This window comes from Pempheris klunzingeri, chromosome 5 (genome assembly GCF_042242105.1).
Source record: "Pempheris klunzingeri isolate RE-2024b chromosome 5, fPemKlu1.hap1, whole genome shotgun sequence".
NCBI classification, from domain to species: domain Eukaryota; kingdom Metazoa; phylum Chordata; class Actinopteri; order Acropomatiformes; family Pempheridae; genus Pempheris; species Pempheris klunzingeri.
In genome coordinates this window covers 9,849,924-9,871,112 of record NC_092016.1, presented here as the reverse complement: position 1 = coordinate 9,871,112, position 21,189 = coordinate 9,849,924, and the positions used below count along the sequence as shown (strand labels likewise).

Genomic DNA, 21,189 nt, shown 5'->3' with positions numbered 1-21,189 from the left:
GCTGACATAGTTTACACACCTGCTCTTCACGCCTGCCACTATCAGACCCTGCCATTAATTAGCATCAACTCACATTAGCCACAGCAGTAATGAGTAATGATGTTTATTTCTTGTTTCTCTGTCTCCCTGTCACCCCATAGTCATCAGGCACCACCGTCATGGTGGACATAGCAGTGATGGGAGAAGCTCATGGACTAATCACAGACCTGCTGGCTGACCCCTCGTTGCCCCCAAACACCTGCACCTCATTGCGGGCCGTCAGCAACCTGCTAACCACCCAGCTCACCTTCCAGCCGCTTCACCGGCCACGCCCTGCTCCCCTGCTTAACCCCAGCGATGCCTACACCTTCTCCGACTCAGAGGACGGGCCTGAGAAAGGAGAGAAGACATCCATCCACAAGGTAAGAACATGCAGGCGGACCAAGTGTCATGATTTATGCTCTGCTGCTAAGATGTGCAGGATTCTCTGAAGTTTAGATGAGAGTGAGGATATTTCACCCAAATATCAAAAGTCAGAATTTAGAAACGGCTGAAATAATCCCTAGATGGAAATGCAGTCCAGTTTATTAAGGCCAAATGATTTATATACCACACAGCCCTCCACACACATGTTAATCTTTCAGTCTGTGTTTCAGCTAATGAGTGCTTCCTGCTCTCAGAGCTTTTAGCATCAAATGAAGGAGTGTATTTTCATAGAGCTGAGTGAAGAAAAATAGAGCGCGTCTACTGCTCGGAGCACTGTTCTCCCTTTCATAGCCACAGCTGTGTCAACATGACAGATGTGCAGAGCCAGACAGTGTGTATGTGTGTATCTGAGTCGAGTAGAGGAGGAAAGGCAACACGAAGGTGAACGCACCTCTTAAAAGGTTAGAAAGAGGAACGAGGATGTGTCAACAACACTGGACCCCCGCCATGATTATGGATCTGGTTATTTATCTGAGGAAGATACCCATCTTGGCTGTCAAAGCTGTTCGATGGCTGCCACGCCAGCAAGCCTGGCTGACAAGCATATTTTTAAATTGTCTTGAGCTTTGTAAAAGTAGCTAAGACAAGCTGCTGTTGAGTGGTTAGTGAGGCTGTACTCATTAAGACTTTGCTCCCCAGAGACGACGTGCCTGACTCTAACTGCCCAGGAGGAGAATAGCCGGAGGAGTGGAGGCGGTTAGTGGAGGAGTGGAAAGCCCTACGCATGCTTTTCTCCCTCCTGGCTAAGAGTTTGATACCCATCGCGGTGCATACTGATGCCCTTCAAGCACTTTTCCTAAACTCTTTTTCTATCTAACAGAGGGCAGAGAACTCTGCCCCGCAAAAAAGCCACTGCATTAAAAACACATACTGAACAAACACCGGAAAAAAAACCCAAAAAACAAGAAGGACAAAACAAACTACTGCTTGTAAAATGCTTGAAGTTAAACTGATCTCACTTTTCTTACTTAAACTGTTATAGAGATGAGTCCAGTTATAAACTTGAATCAACACTGACAGCAGCAGGGATCAGCTGGCATTTTTTTCCTCCTTTTCTGAGGATGGCCTGGTTTTGGCAGGCTGTTGCCGATGGTGATGTGTGTGTTTCTGTCATGAGTGTTTCATGTGTTTCTCTGCTTTTGGTGTGTGTCTGCAGGGCTTTCATTAATGCAACTGTGGCACAGCAAAATCGTACCACAGCACCACAATTCTACTTTCAAAATCAGGAGTTTAACACATATTTTCATGCAACTTTAATATACTCTGCACAATTATGTATGCATAAATTTGTCAGTGTTTTTCTGTACGTGTGCATGTAGTACACACTGATTGTGCATGGCTCTCCTCTAGGTGTGTGTGTGTGTGTGTGTGTGTGTGTGTGTGTGTGTGTGTGTGTGAGTGATTTCACTAATTAGTTCACCTAGAACTGAATTCAGCACATGCAAAAATCACAACAGTTTTCTGTTTTTATTGGGCTTAATTTAAGATTATGGCAAACCCTCCAAAGTGAATGTAAGTCAGTGATATGTCCACTAAAGAGACCTAAATCAGCAGCATGTGTGAGTGTGTGTGCTCGCACTCAGTGTGTGACGCCTCGCTGTGAATGGGCTCATTCAGGGTTCTGAGGCGATCTTTACTAGGTCACCCTTCAGAAGACCGAGAGAGAGAGAGAGAGAGAGAGAGAGAGCGAGAGCCTGCCATGTTTAGTGCTGCTGTGCCAAGCTGCTGCATGGCACAGAACAGATGGAAGCATCACAAGGGCACATACCACTGGGAATCCCAGAGAAAGAGCAAAGAAAAGGCAGATAAAGAACCAGACTGATAGAAAGAGACAAAAGGGAATTACACAGAGAATGAGAAGCGGAGAGGCGGAATTCCACTGATGAAATGTATCTGGGCAATGCAATACTGACATTGTATATAATAATGTGTCATGAGGGGCATCATTGGCACAGCTGGCTGCCAATATCCTCCAGTCAGTGATGACCGCAGTATTGATTCTCTCTGGATCCAATACGGAGAAGAATAGTAGTGCCTTCAAACTATAAAAAAAAAAATAGGTTATATCACCTGAATCATATGTTTCATCCACAGCTGATTCAGGAAAAACAACTATCCCATTTAGATGATTCATTTGACTGTAGATAACGCAAATAAACTCAACCTTTATCTTACAGGTGGAAGCACTTTTAGAGCTTTTTTCCAAATGCAAACACAACTACAGCAATGTTTTTTTTTTACTCTTGCAGTTTATGATGGATGATGATCTCATTCATTAATTTAAAAAGTGATGAGAAAGGTTTTCCAGTAGTGTTAACTGTGTGTGTGTGTATTTTTCTCTGTGTGTGTGTGTGTGTGTGTGCAGCGTCTGAGACGGAGTCTGCACCCTGGTCTCCTGAGGAGGATCTCTTCCACCTGGACCACCACCACCTCCGCCACAGGCCTGCCCACCATCGAGCCTGGGCCCGTGCGAAGGGACCGCAGCTCCAGCATCAAACCTTACCATGAAGCACTTACCTGCAGGTACCTGAGCAACAGCCGAATGACCAATGACTCATTCCTTTTTTTGTTCTATTCTCTCTCAGCATACACTTTTCTTTTCCTCAAAAACTTACTGTTACTTGTGCTCCAGTTGTAGATTTAGTAAATGCAGTCTGTTTATCCTTTATTTTTTGCTTGTTTTATTATTTTTTTCTCCCCCAAAAGGAATTATATAGAAAAATGTTAGTTTGAAGCAAATCCTTCGAATTTTGTGTTTCAATATAATAAGAAGATCCTACTGTGCAACGTTGCACTATAGGCATACACAACTGTGGTACAGATTGTTAAATGAGGTCTCCTACAGTGGCTACCACAGTATGACACAGTACTCTGAAGAGGTTTATTCCCAGCAGTGTGGCTGTAGTTATACCAAAGACATCAGCATGACTGCACAGTAATGGTGCAGCAGTTCGGAAAAGGATGTGTGTGCAATGGGAGCCAGAATGGAAATATGCCCCACAGGCGAACGCATTAACCTGAATAACTAAGACACACATCAACCTTCAGCACATTAGTGCTGAAGATAGCATGAGACTCGGGCTACGCAGAGGCATCATGGTCCAGAAGTAGATCTGTATGCATGTGATATAATGGAGTTTTTGTAGTTTTTGAGTGAAAAGTGTTATGAGTTAAAGAGGATGATGGATGTACGTGTCCATGAAAGCATGTATTTGTGTGGTGGGATTAATGCATGGATGCATTTTGTTTTGCAATAGCTGTTGAATAGATCTGGCCTGATGTTTCCATTGTGTTCAGACTGGACTAATACAGATACAGTGAATCAGCGCAGCACAGTCCCATGTTGGTGAAAACACAACAAATAATTTTGGGCTGTTTTTTGTTTTGCTAGTAAATCACATCGATACATTACATCTAGAATAAACACGTGGACTTAATTTATTAGAGTAATCATGATTACTAATATTTCAGCATAATTTACTGTGATCAGTGCAAAGATTGCATTCCTTATAATTACTTTGTGATTACTGTGACATTATGTTTGGATTACCTTAGAACAGCTGTGGGGAAATATTTTTTTAGGGTAGAAAATGGACATTCAGCTTGAAATATTTCAGCTATGCGTGTTCGCGTGTACTTGGATATGAGGTATCGTGCATATAATGTTTTTATGATGCGGATGCACAAACGGTTCTAGACAACACATGCTCCTGGTCTTTAAAATATTAACTATGCCTCAACAAGAAAGAGTCTCTTCACGTTTCATCTACCTGATTCAGTTTCTTCCCTGTCAGGTTTGTGTCATGGGCACAAAAACTTTTCTAATGGAGGCAAGTGTTTGTCTGCAAATACAAACATTTCTGGGCATCTCTGTGCTTCAAAGCATCGTCACAGATGCTTGTGGTGTGTCAAACTAGGGGGACAGTTGGTGTAGTTTTATACATACATGTGTGTGTGTTCAAAGTTGGTTTCCTTTTCAAATGTTGCATAAGAGCATTTGTCTGATCTCTGATCTGAAGCTGGAGGTTAATTATTAATGTGTAGTAGAACTTCAGAAGACCATGTCTGACACTGTGAAAATAGCCTTCATGGAGTCAAACAATACAGTTTTCATCTATGACAAACTTTGTGTTGTTAGGTTACATTTGTCTGCAAGTCTACAGAACAGACAATATATCTCGTTTCCCCCCGTATGTAAGGTATTCTCTTTCATTCTAATACTTGAAGATTAGCAACAAGCTGCTAATTTCTTTGAACCTCGTAAAGACAAAATGCATTTCATGAGCTTAGTTTCTGCTTCAAGCTTTGTGTGGATCTTGAGATCTGAATCAGCTCGCTCAAATGGATACTGGGCCAGACTGTGAATTTTTAAATAAGAGCTAAACCAATGCTTTGTGCAAACTTACTAAAATTTCTTTGACAGTTATTAAAAAGTATAAAGAAGTGTTTGTAGATGTAAAATGAGGCATGACTCTGCAACTGCATGGCCTATTTCCTACTTGTGATTAATTTAGAAACTAATTTTGGGTAGATAGTTTTGGACAAATTTAATGTTCTCAGAAGAATTGCCATTTTTTCAGTGTGGAAATTAGAGGCAAGGACCACACAGAGTCCACTCAGGTTTACTGTGCAGAGTATAGTTGCTAAAGTGGGTGTATACAGTATACTCATGTATGATGTCTCTCTCAAGTGAATTGATCCATGTTGTCAAAAGTGGAAGAAGGCAGCCTGTGTGTTTGTGATGTATTTTGTGTTTTGAGGAGATTTGTTTCATGAAGCTATTAATTGATTATGGCTGTACTGTAAATCTGAACTGTTCCAGTAAAAACAAGCAGCTCCTCTCTTCCAAGGTAACTGTCTGTGCCAAGCTGCCTGGAGACAGATGCTAACTAGTCAGCCAGACATCGTTTGTAGCTCATGGTGGACACACCTACAGTGTTTATTCAGTTTATGGCCTTTATCTGATACTCATGTGGTGGTTTAGATTCAAATATTAGGTGCAGTAATACTTCCTTGTCTTATGGGCGTATACAGTAACGAAGTTATTTGTTTTTATGTACTGCTACTATAATGAATGTGAATAAATAATGTGGATACCTCTGTCCCCTCACTTTTGTGTACTTTTGGTAAAGGGCTGTTTTTTATGGTTGGGCCCTTTAGTTACAATTATGGGAAATCAGTAATTTAACAGTGATATTTTAGAAAAGATTTAGCTTCCAACTTTGTGGCAGCAGTTGGGGAAAGTCCATTTCCTGTTTCAGCTTGACAGCATTACCTGCTGGTTGATAAAAATCTAATGATTTGGTTTGCTTTGCTTTTAGTCTGTAATAAAAACACAATAATAAGCAATCAATATACACTTGTCTAAATATTTACACAACAAAAAGGCAAAGTACAGAAAACACACATTTAATATAACATGTCATCTAGATATCCAGAGACAAAAATGAAAAATTAAGTGAAGTAAAACAAACTGTAATAGATTGTATATCATATATGCAGGACTGTCACACCAGAGTCCAGAGTTTGCATCCACACTCTGTCAGTGTTTAAGTTTAGGCAGCAACACTTTGGTTGACGTTAGGGAAAGATGGGAAAGATCATCATTTCTGTTATTTTGGCGGAAAACGAATTAAAAACATTGACAGTGAACATTTTATCGATGCGTTCAGTATCAACATTTTTCTGACCTGCCAGGTACATTAGGACATTTCCTCATTATTTCAATAGAGAACATGAATCAGTCGGCATTATGTTTCCCTAAAAAGCGTATTTGGTGTTGCAAATTAGTTGTATGTGAAGGTTATTTTGACGAGACGCACTGAAAATTGATGTAATATACTAGAAAACTGATACAAAAATCTACAGCTGCTGACTACAGTACATCCAACCTTCAGTTTTAAATTACAATGTTTACTGCACTGAGTTTGACACACTGTGAAAAAGTTTTGTTTTTCTGTCGTGAGCCCTCTGAAGAACTGTGTGGGCTGCGTCTGTCAGTGTCTTGTTCGGGTCTGTTTGCACAATGACAGTGTGATACTTGAACAAGTTCTGTAAATGTAAGCACACTGAGCAGCTTCTGTACACAAAGCCCTGTTGCCTGGTCTTAAAGCTCGGCCCAGCCCAGCAGCAGGCCCCGGCTATGGCCACTTATGGTGGTGTGAGTATAAACAAACACCTGGGCCTCTCCCCAGTCACCAGAACGCTACAATTAACACACACGCACACATACAGACACACAAACACACTCTAAGACACACTGCCACAGCTGTTTCTTCTGGCAGCAGTTATGCAGACACAATTGGAGAGTACAGAGAGTCTCTTGGTTTAGTTTACTGCAGATGAGAGGGCTATCATCTGAGTAACACTATTTACATTTTGTTTAGGCATCTGGCTCTTATCCAGATGCCCAAAATGAGAGAAGAGAAGTGGTGTTGCTTCAGTGTTGAGCTCAAGGACTCTTAAATAGGGGCAGTGCTTACTGACAACTACTTGCTGTTGTCGGGATCAAACCTGTGATGGTCTCTTAGCAATCAGCAAACCTGCAAACACATGATCTCTCCAGAGGGCTTTACACAACAATCACATGTTTTGGGGAGTAAAAGGGAGTGTTTTTGTAATTTATGTGCTGTAACCTGTATTTGTCAGTGTTACTCCTTTCAGGACCTGGCCAAGACACAGTAACATATTAATTTATTTACAGATTAAACAAAACACCAATAATCATTGCTGATATGTGCTGTAATAAGTCCACTCCAGAAAAGTGAGAGGCAGAAATGTTTGTGGAAGGAGAGAGAGAACACATGGATGGGAGGTTGGGAGAAAATGAACACATGGCTTCAATTGCCTTCTCTCTGCTCCATCATCAAATCTGTACAATCTTAATTAGGACATTAAGCTTTTTTTTTTTCTCCCTCTTTTTTCCATCATGTCAGCTTTCAGTGACGTACAGTGTTAAGAAGGAATAACACCAACTACAAAGCTACAATGTCGGCTTTTTATCAGACAGACCCTGTAAAAAGAGGGCGATTAAATACCTTCCATTTCCCTTAGCCCCGGCCACTGTGCTGTTATCTTCTTCACGTCATCTGGCTCGAGAGTAGGTAGATTACTGGAAGCAGAAATAATGGCTGCTGTGTTTATCGTGGCTTGGACACTGTCCGTTTGGGCTCTGAACCAAAGGTAATCTGTCAACCTGCTGTGAGTGGCTGAGTATAAAGTCTGGGAGTAAACTGCAGTGGAGAGGGGAGCAGGCAGAGGCCAGTCAGAGCTTATAGCATGGGCCGAAACATTAAGATAAGCAACATGGGAGGAGGAAAAGCAGCAGAGTTGTTTTCAGAAAAAGCAGACAATGCTACAATTTAGACAGATTTCCTATTGCAGGATAATTAAGTTGATTGAGGTTTGAGAATGCCAAGGTGCTTTTGTATGAGTGTGTGAGAACAGGAGTCATTTTCCTCTTCAGAGAAAGACTCCCAATTGACTGTTGACAATTCGCGTTGGCTGTATTTAAATCGGTAAAAAATTATGTGTAAAGCAAATAACCAATTTTGACCTTCATATGATTGGTCCAGTAAAAAAGAGTAGAAAAAAGTTTCTCCTGTTTTATTTTCTATTTTTATCTATTTTTTAAAAGAATTTAATAATATCTACAAAGTCACGAAAGGAAGTTCCAGAAGTTATCGAGAGCTGAAAAGGTTAGTTGATAAACAGAAAAGTTATTGTTTTAAGAACTGTATACAAATTAAAGCAAAAATGCTCAGAAATCAGTCTGATGCTTCTCAAATGTGAACACTTGTTGCTTTTTAGTCTTTTATGAAAAGTAAATGTAAGAATTTTGGCTCTGTTGGTCCCATAACACAACAATTTTTTTTAAAAAGTCATTCTAAGCTGTGGAAAATTGCACGTTTCACTATAATTTGACACAATAGGCCAAAAGATTAATTGGTTAACTGAGAAAATAATGAGCACATAAATCATGATGAAACAACAGAACATCCCGTCATAAACACAGTATCTAATTGTAACAACCACAGCATGGATCATGTTTTGATGGTTTTGTTAAGACACTCACAGCACTTCATTAAGGTTAGAGACTGTGGTTTTGGATAAATAATAAAAAAAAAAAACTGAGCCAATCCAGACTGACTTGAAGCAAAAGACATTATGTGTTTCTTTTTCAATATTTAACCAAAACCATAATTTTTCCTAACCATCACGTGTTTAGTTGCCTAAATCTAACAAAAGGATGCAGAATATTTCCTTGACCAAAACATTTTTGCAGGCAGCAGTCACCCTCTTCCCAAATGTATGAGGTAAAACAAATTATTAGTATATGACCGTAATTTCTAGAAGACGGGTTTGAAACAAAAACATATAGAGGAATGTGTTTCACCTTCGTACTGCAGGCATATCTCACTGGGACAGTCAAATTACTGTAACTATAGTGCTAACTATTGTAACTACTCTTAAGAAGGTTTTTTTGTGACAAAAGCAGAGTCATTTGATACGTGACTGACAGATTCCTCGGGTAAAAAAAAAAAATGGCCGGCCCTCTTATTTACATTCTGTGCTGAGGGCTCAATGTCAGTAGCTGAAGCTATTCTGCTGCATTAGCAGAATAGGAAGAGTGTCTGCCAGTTCTTCAGCTTTCATTAAAAGTAAACCTTTTAAGCCAAGCGCTGCTGCCTGCCCAGACCCCCCTGACAATAATGTACTAACTGTTCGCTCGCCAAACTATCAAACTATTTTATATTCCACACCTGCTAGGCATTACACACAGTGGTCTAACCTGGCCATGCAAACACAACAGAACTCCCTTTGTTGGGGCCTGAGGATCATTAGGCAGGGTGGGTACAGCTCAAAAGTGTTCAAGAAACAATTTATCAGAAGGAGATAGACACACTACAGGCCTTTGTGCTCCCTGTGACACCATGCTCTAACGGCAGGCATTTCCTGCCCTGAGAAGGCAGGTTTTACAACATTTAGGGAGAGGTATTTTAATTGGAACCACCTAGAGCCTGATGGAGGCCTCAGTGGAGAAACATGGAAAAGCTGTTGAGAGCAGCTCGGGAGGCTCCCCATGGTGTCACACAGATGACTAACCAGCACAGGCTGGCTGTAGGCTATTATCGATTTAATAACTACTCAATAAATGTGAATCTTGTCATTTTTCTCAAAGATTGTGGCTGCAGTAAGCTGCTCCTGTGGCTGACACTGATTTGTCATAAAGCTCAAAGAGGGTGGGCTTAATTTCTTATGAGTCATTTATAACAGCGCGCCAGTACCGACAACTGCTTCTAATTTGGTTTGGTGTTGATTCTCATCGCATTGTGTTAATGTGTGCATCCATTAAGTTCATTGATGAGTATGTTTCTTCAAGCATCTGTACAACGTCTGTTTCACGTGGGGACAGCACAGCAGGAATCCCATTAAGTTTGTATCTTGACAACTTCTGCCGACTGGTTAGACATCTAAGACAGATGTAGTGAATGGCATCATTCCTAACTCTTTGGAGCGGTTACAGACATTTTGCTTGCTGCAAACAAACACACATGTACTATTGGGCAGTTGTCTCCTAGTGTTTTTATTTAACATTTTCTGTTGATTTTGGAGTCTGAGCTACATTTTAAGAATCTGTTCTGCCAAACAAAACCAGCTAAGTTGAACTCTCAGCGTTATGAAAACACCAAATTTTCTCAAAAAAGTAATTTTATCTTATACGAAATAGATGCTTGCAGTCAATTAGCAAATGGTTTCATCCACATTTGCATGTAAACGTCTGAGCGGAGGATAAAATGAACTCTCTAATGTATAATGTACTGTTTGCTGATATTCTACAGTCTTCCAGTCCATAGTCTCTGGAATTGAGGTTGAGCATGATCTTAAAAATTCATGGAAATTGAATGATTCTAACATATACATATATATGCAGTAGTCAAAGCAACACAGCTGCAAATATCACAGCCTTACAGCGGGGAATGTCATATGCTATGGAGCTAAATGAAACATTTACCTTTAATGCACTTTATCACTAACCTGGTAAACCCCTCCTGTCTACAGCTGTGGGAGACCGTACATCAGACTGAGCCATGGGGAGGGCTCAATAGACAAGGGAGACAGGATACCACGGTCAGGTATGCTCTCACTCCTCTTTATTTCTGTCATGACGGCCACTACGGGTGTTTGCGAGCATATACACTGTAACAGTGTCTCCTTCTGAGACAGTGCTGATATAGGAATCAAGTATATACAGTGGACATATTCAGAGCACTCAGAAAATGTAAAAATGTTTGTTCTGTACATACAGATTCATAAAGCCCCAAAACAAACAAATTTCTGTCCCAAGTAATCTGTTTTGTACAGATATAGAACAGATATAGCAATGTGTGCCTGGACTAACCTAGATGTTGTAATGTCAAATCAAATATCAGATTTTGGTAAGGGCAAGAAATTTCTAACACATTCAGCATTTTGCACCAGTAATCAGCAACCAATCAGTAATAAATCCAGCTTTGAAAATTGGAGCGTATCAGTTTTTCTAATGATAGAAACTCAAACTACTTCATAAAGCACTGCTGCCACAAGACACATGGTTTTGAGTAAGGGGCGTGGAAGCAATCACAGAGATGCACCAGTGTTAACGAACAACGCACTCACCATCCGTGGGACTTTCACTCTGAGAATCACAGAAGATAACCCACTATAACAAACCAGGATTAGAGGAGATGGCCTTTTCAGAGACATAAATTCAACACCCCAAAATGATTAAGAGTGATATTTTTTTTTCCCTCAAGCTGCAGTGTGACATCTATTTGTTTTTACTTTTACAAGCAGATGACCAAGTGGTTGTGTCATCAGACTATGACAGCACCCACGAAGCCAACCACAGTGACAGCAGTGATGTAGCACATACAGAGGAGGACACGGAGGAAGGAAAAAACCCTGCCCAGAATGTCATCCTCCACCCACTAATACCTCCTGAGGTACAGCGAGGCAGAATTACTGTCAAACTCCATCAATGGAACACAGCAAACAAGCAATCACACATATTGGACACACATTGGAACATGCATTATTTAGATTGTATTTATTTGTCTTACCACTTTCCATTATGTGTCACTTGACACAGGACAAACCAATTCTGGCTCCAGAGCCGTTAATAATGGAGGACTTAGAGCCTTTGATGAGTCAGCTAAACAATTGGAATTTCCCCATCTTCAGTTTGATGGAGAAGACCAATGGGAAATGTGGACGGATCCTCAGTCAGGTGAGCACATCTGAGACCACCAATGAACAAGCTCAGAGGTCAGCCAGAGTGCCAGTAAAGCCATTCATTATTCGAATAATTATACGTAGATCTGACGATTTGGATCTGACATTTTGATTTTTGTGTTTCAGGTCTCCTACAGGCTCTTTGAAGACACTGGCCTGTTTGAGACCTTCAAGATCCCCGTAAAAGAATTCATGAACTACTTTCATGCCCTTGAGAATGGTTACAGAGACATACCGTGTAAGCTTGACCATCTCTCTCCTCCTTATGTTTTTTTATTTAGCTTGAGTTTACCTATAAACTTGTTTTGCAGCTGTAATAATCAAAGCAGTCACTAGAGGGAAATGTCACACCGTTGTCAGTTATGACTGTCTGCAGCCTTTATGTTGTTACCGGAAACTTAAGCAGCCCAACAGTGCTCCCTGGTGGATGAGATTATACCTACTTTTCTTTCCTGACCCAGATCACAACAGGGTCCACGCCACAGATGTGCTTCATGCAGTCTGGTACCTCACCACGCAGGCTGTGCCTGGTCTACCCTGCCTCATTACTGACCACGGCTCTGCCAGTGACTCAGGTGTGTCAATTAGTACATATATGCAGACATATCCACATCCTGGTGGTGCTGCTGGTGTGTACGTGAATGAAAAGGTCACAATGCCTCTTTGTTCAGTCTTTTTAACTTTTGTTAAGCCATTTATTGCCACAGAGACTGTCTTAATGTAGGCCAGACTTTTTGATTTAGATGTTTCCATTTGCCTGCAGCTTTACTGTGAGCCATCTCATTAATGTCATAGCATCAAACCTGCAGGAGTGTGTGTTCTTATCCTACTCACAGTTTGTCTTATCTTACTCAGGCTTTTGGCACTTGCATTTACGTACCAAACACTATTTGAAGTCTAGAACAGCATGAAATTGCGGGCAGATTAGAGTTCCCTCTCACCCATATTTCCATAACCTCATTTGTATGCCTTACTGGGGCCATCCCTTTGATCCACATATAAGTGGATTTGAATGTTCAAGTGTGTATTTCTGTGTGTGTGTGCTCTAGAGTGCGTGTGTGTTAGGGCATGTGCACATGCAAGTAGCGTACGTGTGTTTGTGTGAATTCTGCCACCCTGCACTTCACCCTCCTCACTTTGTCTATTCCCCTGTGGCTAGACTCCGACAGCGGAATAACACACAGTCATATGGGCTTCCTGGTTTCAAAGACCTACACTGTGTCAGAAGATGGCTATGGCTGCCTCTCAGGCCTTATACCTGCTCTGGAGCTCATGGCCCTTTACGTGGCCGCCGCAATGCATGACTACGACCATCCCGGACGGACCAATGCTTTCCTTGTGGCCACCAGCGCACCACAGGTACTATTCAGCCTACAGAAGAGAACAGTATCTGATTAGAATTAAAATCAGTACACATTTATTTGCTTGGTTTACTGTTGTGTAAAGTTTTGTCTAGTTGTATACTGTCATTTTTTACAAGACGTATCTCTTAAATTTAAGTAAACAGGCTGTTATTCTACTGAAAGATAACTTATCCATCACAGAGTAGCAATGTTGATGCATAGTGGCACTCATTTTCTTGACAGTACTTTGGAAGCATTATGTGGTTTTCCCTTTACTTTAAGTGTTGTAGTAACTTCCACTAGCAAAGTTTTAATCAACTACATTATTATATCCCTCCCTAGTGTTGTATGTCTAGGATTTGCTGAATGCTTACAAAGGCATTTCTGTACTTCTTTATGTAAAAGTAAAGTTTTGCTGTTGTGTGTTTGCAGGCAGTGCTCTACAACGATCGCTCCGTTCTGGAAAACCATCATGCTGCCTCGGCCTGGAACCTCTTCATGTCGCGGCCAGAGTACAATTTCCTCGTCAACCTGGACCACGGGGAGTTCAAGCGTTTCCGTTTCCTGGTCATTGAAGCCATACTGGCCACTGATCTGAAGAAGCACTTTGACTTCCTAGCTGAGTTCAATGCCAAGGTAGTTCCAAAAACATTGGTAGACATTAAAATTTACTGAACAGATATAACTGTTGGAGTTTGTGGATATTGTGATGAACTGAAAAACTTAATTTAATTTAACTTTATTTTGATGGTTTGGGATTTTAGGTCAATAAGGTGAAAGTGAGTCAACAAAATGAAAGTTTTATATTTGAATACTTCTTTTATTTTGTTGTCTTGAAAACTAGATTGACTGAAAAGTAAATAGTTTGCATTAGTATTGTGTCAGTATGTTAACTGACAGCATATTGAATAGATTTATACTTTAGCTGTTTTAATATCACGAAAAAAAGCTTGATTGAAAGGGATATGTCCTGTGGTTTTCAGGGAACAGGTCTGTTTGTGCAGAACATTGCAGCTCTTGCAGTTTGTTCAGCTCAAATCAACAACACAAAGCTCCCTGCAGCTTTTCAAGAACTCGTTTAAGTGCAGACAGTGTGTTGGCTATGGATTTGAAAGTCTTGGGTTTTTCCATTGTGAGTATTAGTGCAGTGGTGGCGCTCGATGGCCAGGGCCTGTCAGCTAGCATTTAGCTTGCTGGCTTGGCGGCAAGAGTCAAAGCAATGTCTCTCATTGCAGTGCACCCTGCTCTGCTCTTCGTGGAAACAAATTAGCTTTAACCTCTACATTTTTGAATATAGTGCATTTCATCACAGGAAAAAAGTTTGCATATGTGCTTGGTGGAAGCTACAATTAAAAGGCCATAAGTGCTCATTGGGTTTGTCTCATCCACAATGCTTTACTGTGCTGCTTTATGTCTTCTACCTGATTGGGAAACCCTCCAGGCATGAACACTTTGAACAGCAGATCAATGGCATCACATTTACATAATGTCTACATGACACGTGCTTTGTCTGCCAACACGTTTGAATATGTTAAATGTTGACATGTCTGTTTGTTGATCCCCCAGGTGGGTGATGATCCCTCCACAGGTATTGATTGGTCTAATGAGAATGACAGGTTGCTGGTCTGCCAGATGTGCATTAAACTGGCTGACATCAATGGGCCTCTGAAGTGCAAAGAGCTGCATCTGCAGTGGACAGAGGGCATTGTCAACGAGTTCTATGAACAGGTGTGTATACCGGCTCTGAAGGGACATCGTTTGTATTTGCTTAATTAAACATCAATGTGCTGTCATGTTTGCGTGCGGGGGGGGGGGGAGACAACAACAACACAAAGACCTGCACAGCATAATACACTGCAGTCCAATACAGTAATTCAGCAATACCAAATCATACCTTTGTGAGGGTTATCATTTTATCATTTTGATTTTCTTTTATGTGTTCCCTAAACACATCTATTTAGCCCCAACATCTTCACCACTGAAGCTATTGCAAGAAGAATTTCACACTCCAATATTCAAACAAGATAATACAAAACAGAGGCCAGCATCTGTGTTGTTCCTCCAGCAATAAGCACTTTAAAGACCCATCCCCTGACCAAACCTCAGTGAACAAGGACACATTTCAGCAGCTTTAAATGAAACACAACATGAAGGCCTGAGAGCTGCAGTGTAAACATATCACATGACCTGAAAAGTAGCATGTAGTGGTCATGGACAAAACACAGACAGACGGATGGACAGGATGATGTGCATGTTTGCATTGCTGCATTTGTGAGGCACCTCATTGACGTAATGCATTTACCATCAACAAACTCTAACCTTGAAGGATAAATCTTATGGTATTCTATATTTTTCTGACTGACCATAAATCCCATCAAAAGACCAAAACCAGCAACGAGTTTATCCTGCTCACAGCTTCTGCCTGTGTATCTACAAGTCTCATATAGCTCATTCCAAAAACTATTAAACCATATATACTACATGTTGCTTCGTTAATGAAAGCACAGGAGGAGGACTGAATAACCCCTGGTAGCATGCTGTGCGTTTCAGACAAATTTCCATAAAAATAAGTACAGAAACTGAAATACAGTCCATCCCACTTTATTTGTTCCTCCACGTAGTCTTTGAATTTCAAGCTTGATTGATTTTGCTTCCTTTAATTAATTTTTCATTCGATCACTCTGACATATTCAGATAACAATGGCAGTGCACCCTTCGGGAGGTGTTATTGTGTGGGGAGCTGTCATATTTCTATTACTTGATTTTTGCCTCTGTTCAGTTATGCACTCTACTTTTACATTATAAATTTACATCACATTTGCATATGAATAGGAACAGTAGAGACAGTAAAGGCATCTTCTGGTTGTAGTCTAAGAATAGGCCAATGATAGGCCAATTACTGACGTTGTTGGAACCGTATAAACTCAATTATATGTTTATTATTGAGATCAGAGTTAAATGTGGTGTTGCACTGCACTACATTATAATGATGTGTTTTTTTGTTCTCCATATTTACATACAGTACATGAGGGGAGCAAAATATTAGAAATGCATCTGAATATAATGCAATCTAGTACAACACCACCTTAACTATGGACCTCAATGCTAAAACATGTTGTTGACACATGTAATGACTGTCTCAACTGAACATTATAGCCATCATAAAAGTAGACTTAATGACAGAACAGTTGTTTTAGATTGCATTAGTTTGTACAGCTGTACTAATAAAGTGTATAGTGCTGCTGTAACAAACAGAATCTATTTATGCCTTCAGACTAATGCCACACTCAGTGACCTTTGTGACAGCACGTCCCCTTGGCTTTGAATGGCTGTTAATCTGTGCTAATTGCCTCTGGGCCACGCTCAGACCCTTACGTACTCTACTACTTCAACTGGGTAACACAACCACCTATTTACAAGCCATTCCAAGGTCTAAAGTGGGAGATACACAGTGCAGGAGCCTCGCACGAGAAAAGCCCGTCACTGACAACAGTTTTAATGCTGCTAGATATGATGACGCAAGCAGGGTGTCCAGGCAACTGTCATTCAGGTGGAACAGCAGCTTCTGATTACACTGACAGCCTTGAGGGGCCAACCACCTTTAAAAAAAAAAAAAAAGCAGCAAAGCAATATGAATGGAGACAGAACGTGTTCAGGCAGGTTTACAAAGCATACATGCAGTCATGCACACACAAAGACTTTGTCATGGCTCACAAGGAAACATGCTGATAAAGCCTTGAGGATAAGATTTGTTCACCATGCTTAGAGGCTTTCTGAAATTGATTCTGATGTGTGAACTAGAATCAGAGTGTCTTGAATCTGCACTGTAATACTGGATAAGTCCCAGGGTTTACAGGGGTTGATATTTCAAAAATACTGTAAATCTCATGTATTTATTGGGTTAGCTTGGTTAAAATATACCAGGCCTGCAGCGCCAATTGGTTACACTGCTTACCACATGGCTATATGGTTGCAACTGTCGCCGTTTCGGTTGTATCCGGCAACTTTTGTTGCATGTCATTCCTCTCTCTCTCTGTTTCTCTCTCCCCTCACTTTCTAATAAAGTAAAAAAAGAAAACACATCTGACCACTGAAACATATTGCTGTCTGACACATTAATTTGGTAAAGCTAACCTTGCAATGCCTCTGAAACCTGCCCTGTTTATGAATGTAGTCATGCCAACAGCTGGATCTCAGAGCTCCTCCTACCCTTATTTCCTTCGCCCATTTATGTCTGCTCACCTTTACATTAGCAGCTGGCTGCTCTGCAGGAACATACGCTGTATGGGATGACACTTGATGTCAGTTACCTAGGCAACCAGGAAACCTTGCTATAGCTGTTGTTCATTCCCACCCATACAGATGTCATAGACAGCACACATGCTGCTGCCCTCAGCTTTCCCATTATCACCCTATATTCTTTAAGCCTTTGTGTAAATGACTTTCATGGAAGCCTTTGTCTTATTTAAAAAATGACCTGCATGTGTATATATATATTAGGTCTTATACGTAATTGTAAGTTCATAGAAATTTCCTGGAAATGACTATGTAATTACGTAGGCCTACTTAATACAGGGAAAATGGAGGCGTGTTCAATTCTCAGTTAATTCCAGTTAATATCCAGCTGAACAAATTAAATCCTTAGTCAGTGCACAGCAGGCCAGCTGAACATGCAAAGATGCTTGTGAAGTGTTGGCACGCTTGTATGGGTTATAATAATAATAGTAGTTGCTTAAAAGGGGCAGTTCTTTCAAGGGAATTCCTCTGGAAATTAACAGACCAAGACATCTTATTAAATTCAAATACAGAGTGTTGTTGCCTTCTTTATTTCTATAATTAGTATAACATTTCATGATGCTGTTGGCTAATTTATTTGAAAATTACGGACTGGGGTTGAGATTTCCCATTGTATTTCATTGTACCCTAATCCAGGCTGAGTATCCACACTGAAATCAAATTCATATGTTAAAAAGAATGCTACACATTACACGCTGATCTAGATATTTCATTATTATTATATTAGTGTTATCAGTGCCGGCAGTTCCTCACCATGGTTTAATTTATTTACAGTAATCCCACAACACTTCAAAAGCCTCAGCAATGCATCTTAGCATCTCTGAAAAAAGGCCTTCATATTAGAACCACCATGCAGTATTTTACACTACTTTAGCTTTATCAGTACATCCGGAGACCTCAAACAGAAGGAAACCAGAAGGAGAAGCACAACTGTGTGTGCATGCATGTGTTTGTGATATAGCAGTAATATGGACTGCAGGTGTATGCCCAACTTTAAGCTTCCCTCTTGCGTTCCACCTGTCACGCTATATGTTTTCAGTGCTGACAACACAAATAATTTTCTTTGGTTTCACCTCTCTGATGGAGTAGGCACCAAACTTCACATTCTGCACTATTAAGATTTAAACATTTCCCTTATTGTGAAACAATTAATTTAGCACTCAACAGACATCAGCTTAACATCAGTTCCAGTTATAAACTCTGGCCATACTGACACTATGTGTGGTGAAATGTGAATCATGTCATATCTTGGCATTCAGTCAGTTGGTGATGATTTTGCATTAATGTGGATCATGCTTTATGTAGGGTGACCAGGAATCCAGCCTGGGCCTTCCTGTCAGCCCCTTCATGGACCGAGCGGCACCACAGTTGGCCAAACTCCAGGAATCATTCATCACACACATCGTGGGACCGCTGTGCAACTCGTACGACTCAGCCAGCCTCATGCCTGGACGATGGGTGGAACCCGACCCAGAGGCAGAGGAGCCGGGGATCACGGAGAATGAGGAAGAAGATGAGGAGGATACTGCAGAGGAAGACACGTCCACCAGCTCAGAAGCATCGCGTAAGCACCATGGTCTAAAACGAAGCTATAAACCTGAAGGAGTGATCAGAAACATGTAGTCTTTATATGGATTTGATTATACGATAAATATACTGCAGGTCATCTACAAGTTTGAACATTAATAAACAGTGCAAACACATACACACATGCAAACTGTCAATAAATTAGCAATTCTCTAGAAATTTTTCTTTATCTAACACAGGTACTGGTAACATGAATGCAAAGCAATTATTAGACAAGAATGCATTACAATACTTGTCACTAGGAAATGTAAAGCAATCCCATTAACTTTTTTGAATGTGCTTACTATTTCCAGTTTGATTAGCAAAGTAACCTAAAAGAAAGGCAAATTAATGGCTGTAAAAGTGTAGAGTGGGATTGGTGGAGGCATTTGGAGCTGAATTTGTGTCAAAAAGGTCAGACCACATACTCGAACAGAGAGACCAATTACGGTTCGGAGGTTCGAGGCAGAGGATATGCTTGCTGATGAGTGACTGTAATTGTAACTTTATTTTCAGTTACATTGTGTAAAATCAGTCATCAAAAACTTTCAAAGTTATTTCTTCTTTTCTTCCCAGAGAACACAGCTCCCAAGAAGAGGAGGAAAGTCTTCTGTCAGATCACCCAGCACCTGCTGGAGAACCACGAGATGTGGAAGAAGGTGATTGCAGAGGAGACCCAGAAACAGGGCCAAGGAGCAGAGTCTGTCCATTTAAACAATGTAGCTGAGCCAATCCTGGCAATCCACGAGGAGGAAGAGGAGCCAGGCAGCAGAGAGGAGCTAGTAGAAGGAGAGGATCCAGAGGAAAGTGTGGAGCAACCAGAGTGGCCCATGTCTCCGCAGGAAGACTCTAAACCTCCAGAGGAACTAGCGGAGGGGGACCCACAGTGAAACAGCCCATCAGTCAGGGCAAGGACGTGAAGAAGTATTTTTTGTTTTCTTATCCTATCAACTGACTCCTGTTTTTGCCAGCACATCACTTAGACACAACACTGTAGATGTTTGGGAAATGTGTGCCTATACAGAAAAAAACAGGGTGGGAAAATTTGTGCTTTACACATTTTATCTGAATATCTGGTTTCACCAAACATTTAAAGGAGCTTTCCATATTGCAATACAGGATTATTTGTGTACTTTGGGATACAGACTCTTTTGCTACTGTCAAGAGAAGAGGAAGACTGGTTGCACAGACCTCAACCCAATGTGGTATCACAGGACTGCAGAAATTTGCTGCCAATTTATACATAATTATTTTCTGAATGCAATTATATATAGACATCACAGTTACTTGTACTTGTGTTTCAATTTTAGCAAGAGTTTTCAAGGTCTCACATGGCCTCAATATGTTTTTTTCTATATATGGATTATAAAGGGAGTCAATTAAATGAGGAACATTCGGCGTATCTTTCTTCCTTTCAGCATCTGCCAAAATTAATCACTCACCCATAGGCTTTAGCAAACAAAATAAAATACATTTCATGATTTACATTTGTTGCCAAATTAAGTACTTTATACCATTAGGTGTAGCCATATTAGTTTAAGGATCAAGACTTGAGGCTCCTCACACTCTGTATGTGTGTGCGTGGGTATGTGTGTCTGTGTATTTAAATTAGTGCGCTCCAATGCACAGTTCTTCTGCAGAGAACATGGATAAGTTCAGCAGATTACCTGTTATTTGTGTCATATCTGGTCTCCTGTCCCAAGGTAAATATAGTGGTCATTAAAAGGTTCTCTGTCCCAAATGTTGTAGTCCAGAGGCCTGCACTGACAACAGTGTGTTGTTAGAAATTAATCTGTGCTAAATACAAGACCAAAAAGGAAATACCAGTACACAGAATATACACTAACACTAAGTTTTTTGAAATCCGTAGGTAGACTAAACAATACACTCTCCTTTGTCATTTCTATCAATTGCTGACTCTGACTATGTATTTGGACTCATTGTGTTGTATTATATTTTATACTTACTGGTCCTCATTATGTAAAACCTACAGATGATGCTGACTTTTAACCCTCAGGAAAACCTCAACTGTTGAAATTAAAAGTAGACGTCTGTGTCACATTTAAGGACAGTTAGTTAAACATATGCAGGAACAGTAAGCTAGTTTAGAATATGCTCATAAAAGGCTGGACTTCATGTCACAAACCCCCACTTTTCTGTTTTGACTATTATGAAATCTTGGCAGATAAACACAGCGAATCTGTCTGAATTCTTCTCCTGGCACCTCAGGGAGACATTCATTCTC

The 21,189-nt window shown here is 40.6% G+C and overlaps 1 protein-coding gene across 3 annotated transcripts in view; it reads left to right on the top strand.

The window, feature by feature from the left end:
* Positions 1 to 20,789, top strand: part of LOC139201051 (cGMP-inhibited 3',5'-cyclic phosphodiesterase 3A-like) — a 63,182-nt gene extending 42,393 nt beyond the window's left edge. The window contains exons 3-14 of one of the 3 annotated variants that reach the window (XM_070830267.1): positions 141 to 401; positions 2,831 to 2,988; positions 10,528 to 10,601; positions 11,302 to 11,450; positions 11,597 to 11,734; positions 11,866 to 11,977; positions 12,201 to 12,314; positions 12,899 to 13,098; positions 13,515 to 13,718; positions 14,649 to 14,810; positions 18,693 to 18,942; positions 19,521 to 20,789. In XM_070830267.1, the coding sequence (XP_070686368.1) occupies positions 141 to 401; positions 2,831 to 2,988; positions 10,528 to 10,601; positions 11,302 to 11,450; positions 11,597 to 11,734; positions 11,866 to 11,977; positions 12,201 to 12,314; positions 12,899 to 13,098; positions 13,515 to 13,718; positions 14,649 to 14,810; positions 18,693 to 18,942; positions 19,521 to 19,834 (2,136 nt within the window). In that variant the 3' untranslated portion in view covers positions 19,835 to 20,789. Of the gene's footprint in view, positions 1 to 140; positions 402 to 2,830; positions 2,989 to 10,527; positions 10,602 to 11,298; positions 11,451 to 11,596; positions 11,735 to 11,865; positions 11,978 to 12,200; positions 12,315 to 12,898; positions 13,099 to 13,514; positions 13,719 to 14,648; positions 14,811 to 18,683; positions 18,943 to 19,520 lie in introns of all 3 variants that reach the window. The other 2 variants (XM_070830266.1, XM_070830265.1) reach the window with 2 other exon arrangements.
* Positions 20,790 to 21,189: the final 400 nt, after the last annotated feature.